General features: G+C 46.8%; 1 protein-coding gene across 2 annotated transcripts in view; it reads left to right on the plus strand.

Annotated features, from left to right (window-relative positions):
• The first annotated feature begins 7,546 nt into the window (after nucleotides 1–7,546).
• The window catches only part of CEP85 (centrosomal protein 85), a 29,757-nt gene continuing 21,261 nt past the window's right edge, over nucleotides 7,547–16,042 (plus strand). The window contains exons 1-3 of one of the 2 annotated variants that reach the window (XM_037498123.2): nucleotides 7,547–7,666; nucleotides 12,715–12,790; nucleotides 15,631–15,783. In XM_037498123.2, the coding sequence (XP_037354020.1) occupies nucleotides 12,736–12,790; nucleotides 15,631–15,783 (208 nt within the window). In that variant the 5' untranslated portion in view covers nucleotides 7,547–7,666; nucleotides 12,715–12,735. Of the gene's footprint in view, nucleotides 7,667–8,013; nucleotides 8,097–12,714; nucleotides 12,791–15,630; nucleotides 15,784–16,042 lie in introns of those variants that run through there. The other variant, XM_037498124.2, reaches the window with a different exon arrangement.

Raw genomic sequence — 16,042 nt, forward strand, 5'->3', positions numbered from 1 at the left:
ACCCTGAGTTCTACCCAGCTATGCAGCAAAGTTTGACAATCAGGGACTTTGGGGAGATTCACCAGTTGGAACAGGAATCCCAGAGACCCAATGATTGCAGCTGACAGGAAACGCCACTCTCCATCCCCTCCCCCCACCAGCATTGATTCCAGGCCTGAAAACCCCTGGGGCCTGCTGGGAAGGAGTCCAGACAAGGGACAGGGTACACTCAGCAGGCAGGTGGAAGGTGGTATCAGCAGGGTCTCACTGTCTTGGAGTCTCTGTCTATCCCTTACTCAGGCCAGGACCCCTTCCCAGTGCTCTCCAGGACCATCCACCAGCAAAGCCATGGGCAGCCAGTGGCTTTTGCTGCTGCTGCTATTTATTGGGGATGGAGCCCTCCATCTGCCTGGTGAGTATCACCAGACACATTCCATCTATCCTCTGGGGCTCTCAAGAGCCCCCCTTCTGGCTGGCCAGAGACAGAAAAAAAGAGTGGAAGTAAGGTATTGTTTCCAGGAGAACAAGCCCAGCCCCCACCCATCCCTAAAATTATCTGAACACCTTCAGGTGTTTGGCAGAATTTGGAGGCAGGAACATGGTGAGATGACCTCCAAGGGGCTTCTGGCTTTGACCGTTCATACTTTTCCAGGAAGCTCTCTGTCTATTCCCTCCATTTCATCTATATTGCCTCCTCCTCTCTGAAATCTTTCCCATCTGGGTCAGGCCAATAGTTTGGCGTTTCTGCAGTTCTAGTTTCCTCCCATGCTGGCCAGTACTGAGGGCCTGGGGCTTGGACCCCTGCTGTAGGGTAAGGAAAAATATCAGGCTTTTCTGCCCTCCCGCCATCAGGATAGATGAGGGAACACTGTGATCCTGAATGCATGCCTGATGGCGGGCACCTGGATAGGATTCAAGTGGGCTAAGACTGTTCTTTTAAGGGCGGCGTCACGGGGACGCCAGCCGAAGACAAGAAGAAGCAGAAGCCGAAGAGAAACCGAGAAGAGCAGGAGAAGCCGAAGCAGAAGCCGATGAAGAAGCCAAGAAGCAGCAGAACGAACAGAAGAGCAGAGAAGCAGAGAGAACGCCAGAGAGCCCAGATAGAGTGAGGATTTGCTGGGGGCTGGGAGGACTGCCTGCCTCCCGGCCCCCCAGCACCCCTGCCTGCCATATGCCTGGTGAACCCCAATAAAAGACCTGCAAAAACCCACTAAGGACTCTGATTCCTCCTTTACCCAGTCTGCTGGATCAGAAAACCTGCACTGTGTCATTCCTGCCCCTACACCTGCTGCCTTCCTCTGCCCTTCTCGACAAAGAGCAACCACACCCACCCCCAATGCTTCACTGTTCTGCAACCATCCAGGCTGGGTGGGTTCACTGCTAGCAGTTTGAAAGAGAATGTTGGAGCCCTGGGCATCATTTTCAAAGGTTTTAATGGTAAGCAGGGGGAACACACCAGCAGGGAGACAGCAACTTGAACCCCTTTCCCCAGCATGACGTCACCCTTTTATCCCCTCCCTCCTAGGCAGAGGTGTGCACACTCGCACATGTGCACACATTCATGCTCAGGTGTCCATAATCAGGCATGTGTGCCCCATACCCCGCGCCTTCTACGTGAACAAGAGCAAGGCTGCAAGTGATAGCCACAGAGGCCAGGGGTGTAAAAGCCTGACCCTCTTCAATTACCTTCACTCACTAAGCTAGAGTTAGAGGTGCAGCCCTGAATCCTAGGACATGGCGGGGGTGGGAGGGGTAGATATTAGAAAGTGGCAGGAAATTTCACGTCTCATCACCCCCACAAGTCCATGGCTTTCTCCAGGACAGAAGCACCCTGGGCAAAGCACCAAGGAAGATAGGAGCAGAAGAGGATAATTATTAACAATAGCAGGTTCTACTCATTAAGCAGCTACTATGTGCTAAGTGCTTTACAGGCCTTATCACATTTCATCCTCAACTGTCAGTGAAGTGTGTACAGGTGCAGCTCAGAGTTAGTGTAGGTTGGTTCCAGACCATAGAAATAAAGTGACTGCTATGATAAGGCAAGTCACATGAGTGTTTTGGTTTCTAAGTGCATGTAAGTTATGTTTACAAGACTGTAGGCTATTAATCATGTGGTTGCATTATGTCTAAAAAGCAATGTACATACCTGAATTTGAAATTTTTTTATTGCTAAAAAAACATTACCCAGGGCCTCCCTGGTGGTGAGGGAGTTAAGGGGTTAAGTCTCAGTGCTATCACCTCCAAGGCCTGAGTTCAATCCCCGGCCAGGGAGCTGACCCATATATTGCACAGCAGAACTCTCCTGTCTCGTCTAGGGTGAGTGACTAGAGTGGCAGGACTACGAGATGACACCAGAGAGAGTAAAGATTCAGCACAGGCTGGAGGCTGGCCCCAGGCCCCCTGGCCTGCCCTTCGTCTGGTTTCTGCAGTATAGATGTCAATTCTCATCAAATCTAATCTACAGTTGCAGCACACTTACAACCCAGATCCCTACAGAGTATTTTGTAGAACTTGATAAACTTGACCAACAATAAGCTAAGATAATTTTGAAAAGCAAAACAGGAGACTCATATATTCGATGCTGAGATTTACATTCAAGTAACAAAGAAGAGGTATGGTACACTAAAGTTACCTCAAAACTCAATAACAACAAAAGTACCAGTAAGAGAATGCCATGTTGGTGCAGCGGTAGACAAGCAAACTAATGTAATGACAGAGCAGGGAAATTGGCCTGGATAAATAATGCCAGGTAGCACGACAAAGCTCCTTTTTCACAAGGAGCAGGGACAACGTGTTAACCATCTGGGGAAAAAAAAAACAAACCATAAAATCAGATCCAATGGAAACATCTCCCTGCAAATCCAGACTTGAAAGTCCTATAGAAGTTATTTGTTCATTCAGCTTGGAGTTTTGTTGCAAACAGACCCATGGATTTCTAGTTAGAGGGCCCCTCTGATATTGAAACCAAATTCATCACCATGCTGAGGGGTGCATGGAGACTCTCAGAGGCGTGGGTTTTCCCCCCGAGAATACACAGTAAATCAGCAATAGGGCCACGTCTAGAATCCAGGTCCTCTACTTTTTCTGTGTTCCCGGCCACCTCTCCCGTTAGACTGTCAGCCCTTAGCTCTGCACAGGGCTCAAAGAAAGGATGTGGCAGGAGCAGGCTGTAGCTGGGAGTGGGGATAGGGCCAATGGTCAGTGGTTCTTCAGAGCTAGGTTGTGGGAAGAAGAGGCCCATCACCTGGGCTGAGTCACCTCCAGTTTTCTGAATTAGCCCCACGACACTGCCAAGGATGCAATGACAGGGCATCAGGTGATGGAGCTACGTTTTTTTCCCTCATTGCCCGGGGAAAGAGAAAGGTTTCCAAGGGATCCAGCTCAGCATAGCTGGGTTGGGCCTTTCTCTATAGAGTGGCTAGTTCAGCCATGACAATGAAGCTATGTTTTCGTGAGGCAGTGCAGTACCATAGGGAAGATATTGGGCTCTAGGGTCCTACTTTCAAGTGCAATGCCACCACTTGCCAGCTATGTGACCTCGGGCAGATGTCTTCACTTGTCTGAGCCCCATTTCTTCATCTGATAAGTAGAAATAATAGTCCTGACCTTAGTTTGGTTGTGAGGATTCAGTGCACTAATGCCTGGGCATTGGAGAAGCACCTGACTCAGATGAGGTGAAAATCCAATGATGTCAAACACAACAGTCTCCTCAGAAGACCTTGCACCTAACAGAAGAACTAAGGTGTGTTCATCTACAACGTCAGGTCTATCCTTCAACAGGAGAGACAAGGTGTCCTCTATAGTTGAATGCATGAGCTCATTGACAACGAAGGGGACAGCATCGTCTGAGTCATCCACCATCACAACAGTATCACCATCAAACACACCCAGCCATGACGTGACGTCATCAGGCCCATGCCATCCACCAAAGCTCAGGATTCAACCACCATCACAGCTGCAGTATAGGCACCTTTGCATCCAGCAGAATCAGCCCCAGTGTGGACGCTGCAACCACCCAGTCACCTGAGACAACAGCTGCTCTTTCAACCCTCAGAGCAGACATCGCAGAGCCAGAGTCTGTGCTTTGGGTCAGTCCCCAGGCGGCAGTGGGGTTTGCACGTGCAGTGATGGCTACTACACCCACTCGGGTAAATCTGAGGAACTTATCAGTACAGCTAAGAAGCGGTAGAGGCCAGAGTGGACACCATAACTTTGTGAAGGGCCAGGTGAATCTGTATCTAAAGATTATGGAAACGAACTTTTTAAAAATAGAGACCCTTAGAGGAAAACCAAAACAAAACAACAAATAAAAATAAAAGGTCATCTGGTCATGAGCTGTTACTGGCCCATTAGCAAATAATAATTGTGGGGGCCTGGGGGAGGAGAGAGAAAGAGAAGGGAGGGCAGGAGAGGGGAGTGGGGAGGGGTTGGGGCAGGGGGAGAGGAAGTTCATCGTCCTCCTAGGCCCGATGTGAGGATGAAAGGAAATGCAGTGTGCAAGGTTCTCAGCACGAGATCCAGCATCTACGCCCATAAAGGATAAGTAAAAGGGGAGGACTCAGCGTCTGTCCACTCACACCGCGGGCCCCAAGTTGGGACCCCTAACACTTGGTGACCAGCCTCTCCGCAGCCGCGGGTCGGCAGCCCGTCCGCTGCTCAGGGCTCGCGGAGCCACGAGCCTCTCCGGAGGCGGCGCGAGCTTCAGTCTGATTCGCTTTTCGGCCAGTGGCACGCTCTCCCTGCACTGCCGAGTGGCCCTGCGCCACATGAGGGCGGCACGGCCCTGCGAGCCGGCGAGCGGGCCGCGCGGAGGGGCAGGCTCCGGGCTGGCCGCGGCGCTCCGGGCAGCTCCGCGCGGACTCCCAGCTGGGCGGTCCCCCTGGGGCGGGGCTGAGGGCGGCCTGGAGGAGCGCGGTGCAAAGTGATTGGTTTATCCCGCCGGGGGCGGGGCTGAGGGCGGGGCCTGGGGTTGATTTCAAGGGCGGGCTTTAGGTGCCCCGCCTTCGGGCCCGCCTGGGGTCTCCGGCAAAGGCTGACCGAGGTGGAGAGGGCGCGCGCTGCTTTTATGTTTGCGTCTCCCACTGACTGGTCAAGAGTCCGCCTGGGAGGAATCGAGCAAGGGGGATCCGAGGTCACGAGGGCCTGGACAGCAACGTCCTCCCTCCCGACCTCCCTCCTTTCTTTCTTGTTGTTCAGTTTTGTTTTGTTTTAAAGATTTATTTATTTATTTATACAAGCACTGGTACAGTCAGAAGCGCGGGAGGGTGAGAGGATTCACCAGAGTGACGAAATACACTGCTGAGGGGAGCAGCGGGCGGCAGGAGAGGTCTGCGCGCCATGTGGGACCCTCACCGGTCGCCAGGGATCGAACCGGCGCTGCAGAGGCTGCGGGCAGCTTCATAGCCTAGCGCTCAACCCCTGCGCCACCAGGGGAGGCCCTTGTTCAGTTTTTCTATGTGGTTTCAGGGTCCAGTGACTCCGGCACCAGGAGTCCGGCAGACGGGTAGACAGGGGTCTGGGAGTACACACACTGACAGGTGCTGGTCTTAGATCCTGGCTCGGCTCAGCTGTGTGACCTGAAAGAAGTCAGCCACCCTCTGCCTCTCAGCTTCAGGGGGTAAAGATAGAACCCATGTGCACCCCAACTGCTGTCTGGTAAGGAACATGGCCTCTGAGCCTGTGGTAGGGGACAGTGCAGAGGTAGGGTGTGGTGAATAAACAGCAGGGAATTCTACTTCCACTCCTTTTCTCTGTAATCTGGCCAGAAAGCTTCAGCACTTTATGAGAAATAGGTGTGTGTGTGTGTGGATCTCAGTTCCTTATTCTCTATAGGTCGCAGTTCCCTGAATGTAAAATGAAACAGCATGACCAGTTAATCTCTACTTCAACATGGGAACTCTATGACTCTCATTCCAGGGAAAGTTCCTGGAGCTTGGCCAGCTCCAGTCAACGGAATAGTTTCATTGATTTTTTTAAAAACAGATTTATCTATCTAGGCATACAAGAATGGGAGTACAGGCCAGAGGTGCGGGGTGGGTGGGGGGTGGGAGGACTCACCAGAGACAGAGTGGGGAACAGAACAGGCAGACTGACTGAAATACGCTGCTGATGGGATCAGCGGGTTAGTCAGGAGAGGTCTGCTGCACCATGTGGGCTCCTCCCTGGCCGGGGATGGAACTGGTGCTGCAGAAGCTGCAGTCAGCTTAATAGGTTGCGTCTTAACCCCTTGCGCCACCAAGGGAGTCCCCCCTCCATTGATTATTTTATTAAAATATGCAAGTCTTTAAAAATTATAACATAACAAATATTTAAGAATATCTCAGATCAAATAAACCATGAATTTTCTCTTCAATTAGCACAAGTCTTTAGACAAGAAGTCATGCATATTTGAAAACTGATAGTATAATAGTTACTTTTGAAATACAGGTGTCCATGAGAGAAAATTGCACAAATGTACAATGTCACTTGTGAATTTAAATCTCAGCATCTCACTGTGTTTCCAATCTGGTTTCTCTTCCATTCTCTGCACCAACTCTTCAAAATTTCCTCATTCTTCCCAGTCTTCTACATGCCCCTGGTCCCTCCCTTCTCACTGATACTTTTCACAAGGCCAAAGTCATCAAGTGGGTGTTTCCTAACTAGTACACAAGTTTATTCGTTTAGACACTGATCCCCACCATTCATATTTTAATAAAGACTTATGATCCTAATTTCAGACTATACCCCAAAATTCATTTGTGATATCATACCATCATCCATTAAACCTATTTTATGCCTTCTATACATTACCTTACAATGTTGCAAGAGAGGGCAAGGGATAGAACTTCAGAACACATCTCCCCAGTCCTTCCTCTAGAACGAATTTGATTCAGTAATTAACTCTATGCCCAGGTTAAGAAATCACACAACTTTCTCTCCCAAATCAGGTTTTCTGATACCTGTAATTTCACTATCTTGTGGCTGATGGCTTTGTTCCTCGTTTCAAACAATTTCCCAGCCTGGTTCTTGAAAGGTCCATGCATCACGTATACATAAATGCAAATGAACTTAGTTCCTTTCCCTGGCACTGAGTTGGTAGGGAGGCGAGACTGATTCCTAACCCTTCAACCTGAGCCCTGGTCACAAACTGACCAGGGACTACCCCAGACCTGACCCCAAGCACAGACTGAGTCCTGAGGATTGCAAGGCAACGGCTCGGCTCGTGCCACCCCTGGCTCCAGGTCACAACCTGACCCCCTGGCTCAGGTGGGAGTGCAGCTAGGGGGTGGCACTGGTTGGATGGGATTCCCTACAGATTCGCCCGGGCCGCCCGCGTCTCAACCTGGCCAAGCCCAGCAGGCTACGGCAGGCCGGGGGTGGGGTGGGGGTGGTGTGGGGTGCAGAGCTCCGCCCCAGGCGAGTCCCAGCGGGAGCCGCGGGAGAAGGTCAGGCCGGCGCCGGGTCATGCGCAGAGAGACCCGCCTGCTCCCGGCGCCGGGCAGCGTGCCGGAGCGGAGCGGACTCCTGATTGGTCGCAGGCGGCATAAAGGGGCGGGGCTAGGGCGGCGCGCGCGGTGAGGCGCGCGGCCTGGAGAGCTTGTAACGGCCGTTAGTCCAGCTGAGGGACCCAGCCGCGGCCCTGGGCGGGCGTGGTGGCCTCGGTTCGTGGCCCTGAGTGAGCGATCTCGCCACCCGCTTCCAGGATCAGGTGAGTCCTCCTCCCCTCGGAGCCCCCCGGAGGACTGACAGACCCGGCCCCGCCTTGAGGGGACCCCAGCCACTGACGACCTGCCTCCGTGGTGGGGGAGGGCCGTGGGAGGGCGAGGCGCGTGCGCAGAGCGACTGAGCCGCCCCCTCGCTCTCCCCGCGGGTCCTCGGCCGAGTCCTGCACCCCGCACGCCCCCTCGGTGGTCTGCCCGCCCCGCCTTCCCCGCGACCACTCGCTCCCCGGGGGAGCAGTTGCTTTCCCGGGGGCCGGGCCCAGGGCCAGTCTCCAGGGGCGTGGCGGGAGCACGCTCCTTGTCCTCCCGGAGCGCGGCCGGGAAGCGGGTGGTGCACACGGGAAGGAGGGCGCGGGTGTGTTTTGAGGTTCAGGGAGCCGACCCCGAGGAGGCGAGATTGCAGCCGAGGTTTGAAAGGTGAGCAGAACGAAAGTTGGGAGACACCGAGCACCTCAACTAGTTTCCGAGCCCCACGAGGTGCCCGACTCCATCTGAAGACCTTTTTTTGCAGCCACTATTCGGGGTTTGCTCCTGGCATCTAGCGGTGGAGTCTGGATGCTGCTGATCACCCTGCAGAGTGCAGGACAGCTCCCTCCACGATTTCCCCAGCCTAACTTCGCAGGGACGGAGATGGAGGAAGCCTGCTCTACATGGAGGAGCTGGGGCTTTGGATGAACCTAAAGTTTAGTCTGTTAGAGCTTACTTGTTCCACAGAGAGCGCTCAGCACTTCCCAGGAAACCAGGAAGGTCAAAACCCTGTTTGTCTTGTACACCGATCTATTTACACCGCATGGCGCACAGCCAGGCAGACAGTATGCACCCAGTAAATTCTAGTGGATGACCACTGCGTGCCAGGCGGGGAGAAGTCCTGATACAAGGATGATTAAGCCAACCACACCTCATTACCCGCCCGTAGACCTTGTTGCTTTATAGTGGATTAGTGATGGTACAGTTCTTGAAGCTTGTTCTTTGTGAAGGCAACTCCTTGGCAAGGACCGGCATCCTTTTCTTTAGTCCTGGTTTAATGAGTGATCAGTGCCATGAAAATTGTGTGCTGGTGGGAGATTCTTAATGTGTTTATGTCAGCTGTCTGCGTATCCCTTCAAATCCTCTCCTGCCTTGATGTGGTTCTCTTAACAGCTGCCAGGAGTGATGGTCCACATTCAGATTATAATTCTTCAAGGGGAGAAATACCGTTTACAGTCAAAATCTAATTCTTGTGTAGCGGTGTGGGTGAAATGAAACTGGGTGGTGACCAAGGGCAAAATGAAGACTTGGTTGTCTCTGCTCCTAACTACTTTGAGAATTGCAACTCAGCTTTGTCTGAGACAGAAAATCCATCTCGTGTTGTCTTAATAACTTCTTTATTTCTCTATGTCATGCTGGCCAGACTCCTGTAGCATTAGAGCACAGTCCTGGCTTTGAAGCTTTTTCCTATGACTGTCACCTCTCTAGACTTCTATTTTGTCATCTATTAAATGAGGATAATAACAGTAACCACTTCTGAAGTTTGATGTGCGCTTTAAACATGAGACATGATGCCTATAGAGTGCAAGCACAGTGCTCGATGGGTAGTAACCACCGAATACATCTCAAATTTGTTGAATAGATGAGTAATTTTGTAGTTTAAGGACAAAAACTTGTAGTTTGAAGATAGAAACCATCCATGTTGAATGCTTTTTTCCCCTGTTTGCCTCCATTCGCTCCTGCCTTTTTTGGGTATATAATAGGTTCTTTACCATTGTATCCCTTGCAGTTCTTTAAAAAAAAAAAAAAGTGAGATATAATTCACATACCATTAAGTTCAATTCTGTGTTCTGTATAATTCAGTGGGCTTAGTATATTCACAAGGCTGTGCAACTGTCTACTCTATCAGGCTCTGTAACTGTCCACTCAGAACATTTTGATCATCCTGGAAAGAAATGCCATACCCACTAGCATTCACTCCCCAGTTCTCCACCATTCTCCTCTTAGTTTCTGACAGCCAGTAATTACTGTTGCTAAGGATTTGCCGGACCTGGAAAGTTCATAGAAATGGAATCATGCAGTATGTGACTTGTTATATTTGGCTTCTTTCTCTTAGCTTAATGTTTTCTTTTTTTTTTTTTTTTTTTATTTTATAGAGGCATGCTTTATTTATTTGTTTGCTGGTTTGTTTGTTTGTTTTGTTTATACATGCACTGGGTACAGTCAGAAGCGCGGGAGGGCGAGAGAATTCACCAGAGCCAGAGCGGGGAGCAGAGCAGGCAGAAGGACCGAAGTACACTGCTGAGGGGAGCAGCGGGCGGCAGGAGAGGTCTGCGCGCCATGTGGGACCCTCCTCTGGTGGCCGGGGAGCAGCCGGGGATCGAACCGGCGCCGCAGAGGCCGCGCACAGCTTCGCAACCCAGCGCTCAACCGCTGCGCCACCGGGGAGGCCCTCTTAGCTTAATGTTTTCAACATTCATCCCTGTAGCATATATCAGTGCTTCATTCCTTTTATTATTAAATAATATCCCATTGTATGGATATACCACATTCATTTCTTAGTCAATGGATTTTAAAATCTTTTTATTTTTTAGCAGTTATAAATGTTATTAATATTAATGTACAAGTTTTTGTGTGGACATATGCTTTTCTTTCTTTTGAATTTAAAAGAGAACTCCCGAGTATACAATAACTTTATTACTGCTAGTTATTTTGTCATTATGCTTTCAATTCATCTGAATTCGGAAAGGTCTCAGAAAATCCAATGGCCCAGCCATTTTGTTATACTTTAAAAAAAGGGATGAAGAAAATTGATATGACTATTTGAAATCACTAGTAGATAGTGATACTAGCCATAAATTGAGTAGTCAACAATTACCCAATGTGTGAAAACTTGGGATTCAAGGGAACGGTGCCATTTCTGTTGCAGATGAATTAGTGAGGGTTTGGGTTGTTGTTACTAAGAGAAAACAACAGAGGTCAGTAAAGTACACTAGAGAAATAGTATGTATAGGCCTTTTTCCCCTTCAAAGTTGAAGGGGAAAAGTCTCAGCAATATTAAGCTATCACCCAGCCAGGGAGCTGACCCACATGGCACAGCAGACCTCTCCTGTTCTTGCCTGCTGCTCCCTTCCAGCAGTGTATTTCAGTGGATCCACCTGTTCTGCTCCGCACTCTTGTTTCTGGTGAATCCTCTCACCTCCTGCACCTCTGACCTACACCCCAGCTCTTGTATGCATAAATAAATAAATCTTTTTTTTAAAAAAAGTGGAATTTCACCTCTAAGAATTGTCAACAGTTGTCCCAAAATCTTTTGGGACTCTCATAAGTTCAGAGTTTCCAGTTCATATTTCTTTATCTTTCAGGGATGTTACTGTGCCATTTTTTATTAACATGAACTACTAAGTAATAGTAATAAAAACAATTAGGCACTTAATATATGGCAGACACTGTTGTAAGTTGATTCTAAATGAATTAGCATTATTAGTCTTTAACCTCATTTTTATATGACGTATCTGAGGCACAGCAGTATTAAGAAATTTGTTGAAGCCAGTCTTTAAAGCTGTCTCATCAATAGACACACTCTGAGCCACTTCTCAGAACTGCTTCTCAGGTACTATACAAATTTATTATATGCTGTTATTGGTAATAGTTAATTATAACCTTTGTTTACACATATAGTAATTAGACTTCTGCTAAATTCTCAGGACCTACCATTAAGTGAATGGTATGTTTGGTTATTTATTTCACTGTTGGTTTGGTTATTTATTTCTTCACCCCATCCTTCCATCCTGTCCCCATGACTAAGCAGACTTGTTAATTAAAAGTAATATATAATAGGGCCTCCCCTGGTGGCGCAGCGGTTGAGCGCTGGGTTGCAAGGCTGCCCGCAGCCTCTGCAGCGCCAGTTCGATCCCTGGCCACCGGCGGAGGTCCCACAAAAAAAAAAAAAAAAGTAATATATAATAATGTGATTTATAAGAAATACATATCTGGCCATTCAAATAACCAAAATATATTTCTCATATATATTTGGTTTTCATCCACAGTTCTTAACTCATAACCCTTAAAAGCCTTGGACTTTCCTAGGTGTTGAGAGTGACAAAAGATGCCTTGCCGGTGACTTTGTGGATCATACCTGAGACTATGAGTTCCAGGAGAACTAACCCTGGATGGAACTTTTCAGTCTCACCCGCAACTGCTGGAGGTTAAATGATTCACCAGCAGCCAATGAATTACTCAGTCGTGCTTATGTAATGAGCCTCCATGAAACTTAGAGAGCTTCTGGGTTGGTGAAGCTTTGGGGAGAATGGTGTCTAGAGAGGGCATGGAAACTTTTCCCCTTAGCTTGCCCTATATATCTCTTCCATCTGACCGTTCTTTCGTTATGTCCTTTTACAATAAACCTGTGATCTTGTAAGTAAAATGTTTATCCGAGTTCTGTAAGCCACACTAACAGATTAATTGAACCTAAAGAGCAGATAATGGGACCTCTAATCTATAGCCAGTCATCAGAAACACTGGTAGCAGCGTGGACTTGTGACTGGAGGCACTCTTAGGGGACTTAACGCTTAATTTGTGGGGTTTGTTGCTGTGTGTTGGTAGTGTCAGAATTGAGCTGAATTGACTTGAATTCTCAGGCACTCTGCTGGTGTCTGAGGATTGCTTTTTGGTGTCAGGAACACCTTCTTCCTAAAATGAGAATTTAGTAATTACGACACTCATTCAGTTGGTGTCCAAGAATTGCTTATTGGACACCTACCCACATTGGGAATTGGGCCCAGGAATTCATTCATGATATTAATTATTACAATTGGAGGTGTTCCAGGACCATATGGGATTTGTATTGGTAAACTCTGTTTGATTTTACATTTTCTTTTCTTACTCTAGGAAGAGAAGAAGGGTGGAGTGTTGAGAGTTGCTTTGCCCTAAAAATATCCATAGGAGTAAAATGTGGAAGACTGCTCTGTAGTTTATACAATTTCAGCCGAATGGGAGCCAAAGCACAGGAAATTAAAGATATTGGAGAGATCTTATTCTAGTTTTTTCTTTTTTCTTCATTATACAGTTGGATCATATAACTGTGTTGATGGCAATGCAGGAGAAATATCCAAGTGAGAGGATCTCTCATGCTGCTTCACCAGGTGAGTAGTCAAAGTGTTCTGGGTTAAATTCTGACCTTCACTCTGTTATTTCATAACAGAAATTTCCTTTAAAGGAAATACTGAGCAAACAAGCATTCACTGAAATGCTTGTACTAAAAGAAGAAAAAATAACAGGGGACTACATTGAATAGAAAAACAGGTCTCTCCAAGAGAGCAACTATTTATTTCTGGTGCTACATGACTTCCAGCAAGACCATGTGATAGATTGGGAGGGGAAGATACAGATTGGCACAGAATGACTTTGGAACATAGTTCCATTTGAAATCAGAAAAACACAGCATAAATTACTGTATTCTATGTTGTCTTTGTACTCCTGTGGGTGGGTTAGTCATCTCACCCACAAAGATTGAACTTTTTCTTCAGTACCAACAGGCTTAGTTGTGTTGTTACTGGAGAGTTAGAAATTTGCCTTTAAAATGCATTGACAAGATTTTGAAAGCTAAGTGGACATGTAAACTTACATATAAATTTATGTACAATCTCAGTATACTTTTTAAAAATATTTATTTATTTATGCATATAAGAACTGGGGTACAGGCCAGAGGTGTAGGGGGGTGAGAGGATTCACCAGAGACAGTGGGGAACAGAACAGGCAGACTGACTGAAATACACTGCTGAGGGGGGCAGCGGGCAAGAGAGGAGAGGTCTGCTGCTCCATGTGGGTAGCTCCCTGGCCAGCCGGGGATCGAACTCGTGCTGCAGTGGCTGTGGATAGCTTCATAGGTTGTGTCTTAACCCCTTGCGCCGCCAGAGAGGCCCTCAGTATACATATTAAGTAGATAAGGTGTATTTTTAAAAAACTTTGAATTCTGGGGTATTTATAAAGAAACGGACACATTTTATTCAACTTTAAAATAATTTTAAAGGGCCTCCTTGGTGGCCTAGGGGTTAAGTCTCATGGCTTCCACCCTGATGGCCTGAGTTTGATCCCCAGCCAGGGAGCTAATCCACATGGCATAGCACACCTCTCCTGTTCTGCCTGCTGTTCCCCTCAGCAGTGTATTTCAGTAGATCCACTTGTTCTGCTTCCCAGTCTCTCTCTGGTGAATCCTCTCGCCCCTCCCCAACCTCTGGCCTACACCCCACTTCTATGTGGAAATAAATAAATCTTAAAAAAAAAAACTTTGCATATCATTTAAAAAATAACTTAAAAACTTCACAAGGCCTATAGCAAATATTTGGCAGGTATTTCTTATATTCTATACATGCTGCCTTGCATATAGTATATACTTCGATAAGCATTTTCTAACAAAGCTCACTGTTTTCTGATGATTGTCTTCAGTAGTCACTCATTCAGATTAAAATGGTTTTAATATTTGTAACTACTAAAGCCTACTTGTGCTTTATCAACCATCTCTAGAATTGATATATGGAATGGGTAGATGGAAAAGTCGTGGTGATGATGAAGAATAAAGGTAAGTAGTGTTAACGAGGAGTGGTGTCCAGCAGGAGGCCAAGAACATGGTCATAAAGGTCCTCAATCCTGGTAGATTGTACACTGACTAGACAGAGAACACCATACAGATTCACCAAGAGGTCAAATTTCTTTGCTTCTGGCTAGAATTACACTAGCTTAGTATAGCTATTATGCTGGTCAGAAGTTCTGATTGTCAGCTATGTTTTCTGTTAAAGATTATTACAGATTATTACGTGTGTGATTATTGCAAATCAAGCAGTCCACTGTGACCCAAAGAATAAAAGTAATCCTTGGGGGAAGTTAGGTTGCCTGCAATAGAAAATAGAAGGGTAGCAATAAAAGAAGCAGAAGTATAAGAAAGTAAGTTTTAAAAGACGGGAAAAGCACTAAATTTGAAAGAAGGGAATAAGGTGATTTGTGTTCAAATGTCATTTTGCTTCCACCAAATCAAAGAGTCTGTAAAAAATCATGTTTTCTTATTTCAGCTCAAACTCTGACACTTTAAATGAGTAAGTAGCTGCCATTACCTTTTTGCTTGTTTGTTTACATGGATCATCAGATATAATTTTGAAAAATTATGGTGCTTTTTAAAAAATATTTGAATTTAAGTCTTTACTAAGATGTTAGATCAAGTTTTTATTGAATACTATCTACTTAACCCTCAAACAGCAAGCTAATGGAGTCAAATAAATCTCATCAGGTTTGGTTTTGCCTTATTAGCTCAGAAATTTTAATAGTTCTTTTATATTGCCCTCAAAGTCTTAAACTCTTCAGATAGACTTTCATGCCACCTGCCCTTGTTCAGTAAAACAGTGGTTCTCAACAGAGGCCTGGACTGTTTATAACCTAGGGAGCATTTGAAAACATGAGGTATTTGGGAGTTTCGTAGTGATGGTGAGATGAGTACTGTTACTAGGGACCAGGGAAGCTAAACCATCCTACACATTGAATAATTGTCATGCCCAGAATGCCAAAAACACCTTTACAAAATTTTGAAAGAGGAAAGAATGTAGGTGTTGGAATCAAAACAACCTGTGTTCAAATCTCAGCATTGTCCTGTGCAAAGTAGGGATAATAGTACTTTACAGTAAGTAGGTAGATGAGCTCATGTTTGTAAAGTGCTGTGACTTCAAGGTTTCAAAAATGGCAGCTGCTATTAAATACTGTTTTCTGTGCCAGCACTCCTGGATTCTTGGTAGGTCTTATTTCTGTCTTTGGACACACTCATCTCTCATGCTGCATTTCCATTTAAAATTAACTAACTCAGAGTAACTGAAATAGGCACAGGAGAGAAGGGGTAAGTTGTTGCTCTTTTCTTTTAGGTTTAAGTGATTAAAAAATAAGTCTTACGGAGTTATATCAGCTGGTTGACACTAAATGTGGGAAATGCCACTTGTTTCAGGTTCCAGTGTGATTCAGAAGGTCACTTCCCTGGGGACTGAATGGCAGACCCCAGTTATCTCAGAGGCCTTTCGGAGCCGCTTCAGCCGCTGTTCAAGTACAGCTGACAGTGGAGACACGGCCATTGGCACATCGTGCTCAGACATTGCGGAAGGTAAGTTTGGATTAATAATTTGACTACCAGTCGGTATGAGTTGTCATTTTCTAATTGTGTTCCAGGTACACTGTCATTTCCAGATAGTTCATAAGTCAGTATATTCAGCCAAGGAATCTTCTTGACTCTCTTTACCCCATGCTTCTCGTAGCAGGTCTCATCCTCTCAATTTTTGCTGTTATATCTGAAATAACTTTCTAATAGGTTTCTTGACCTCAGGTTTTTCCCTCTACTGACAGATTATAAATCTGTAAAAGCC

Source organism: Talpa occidentalis, unplaced genomic scaffold (assembly GCF_014898055.3).
Source record: "Talpa occidentalis isolate TD23 unplaced genomic scaffold, MPIMG_talOcc4v2.1 talOcc4.9, whole genome shotgun sequence".
Lineage (NCBI taxonomy): Eukaryota > Metazoa > Chordata > Mammalia > Eulipotyphla > Talpidae > Talpa > Talpa occidentalis.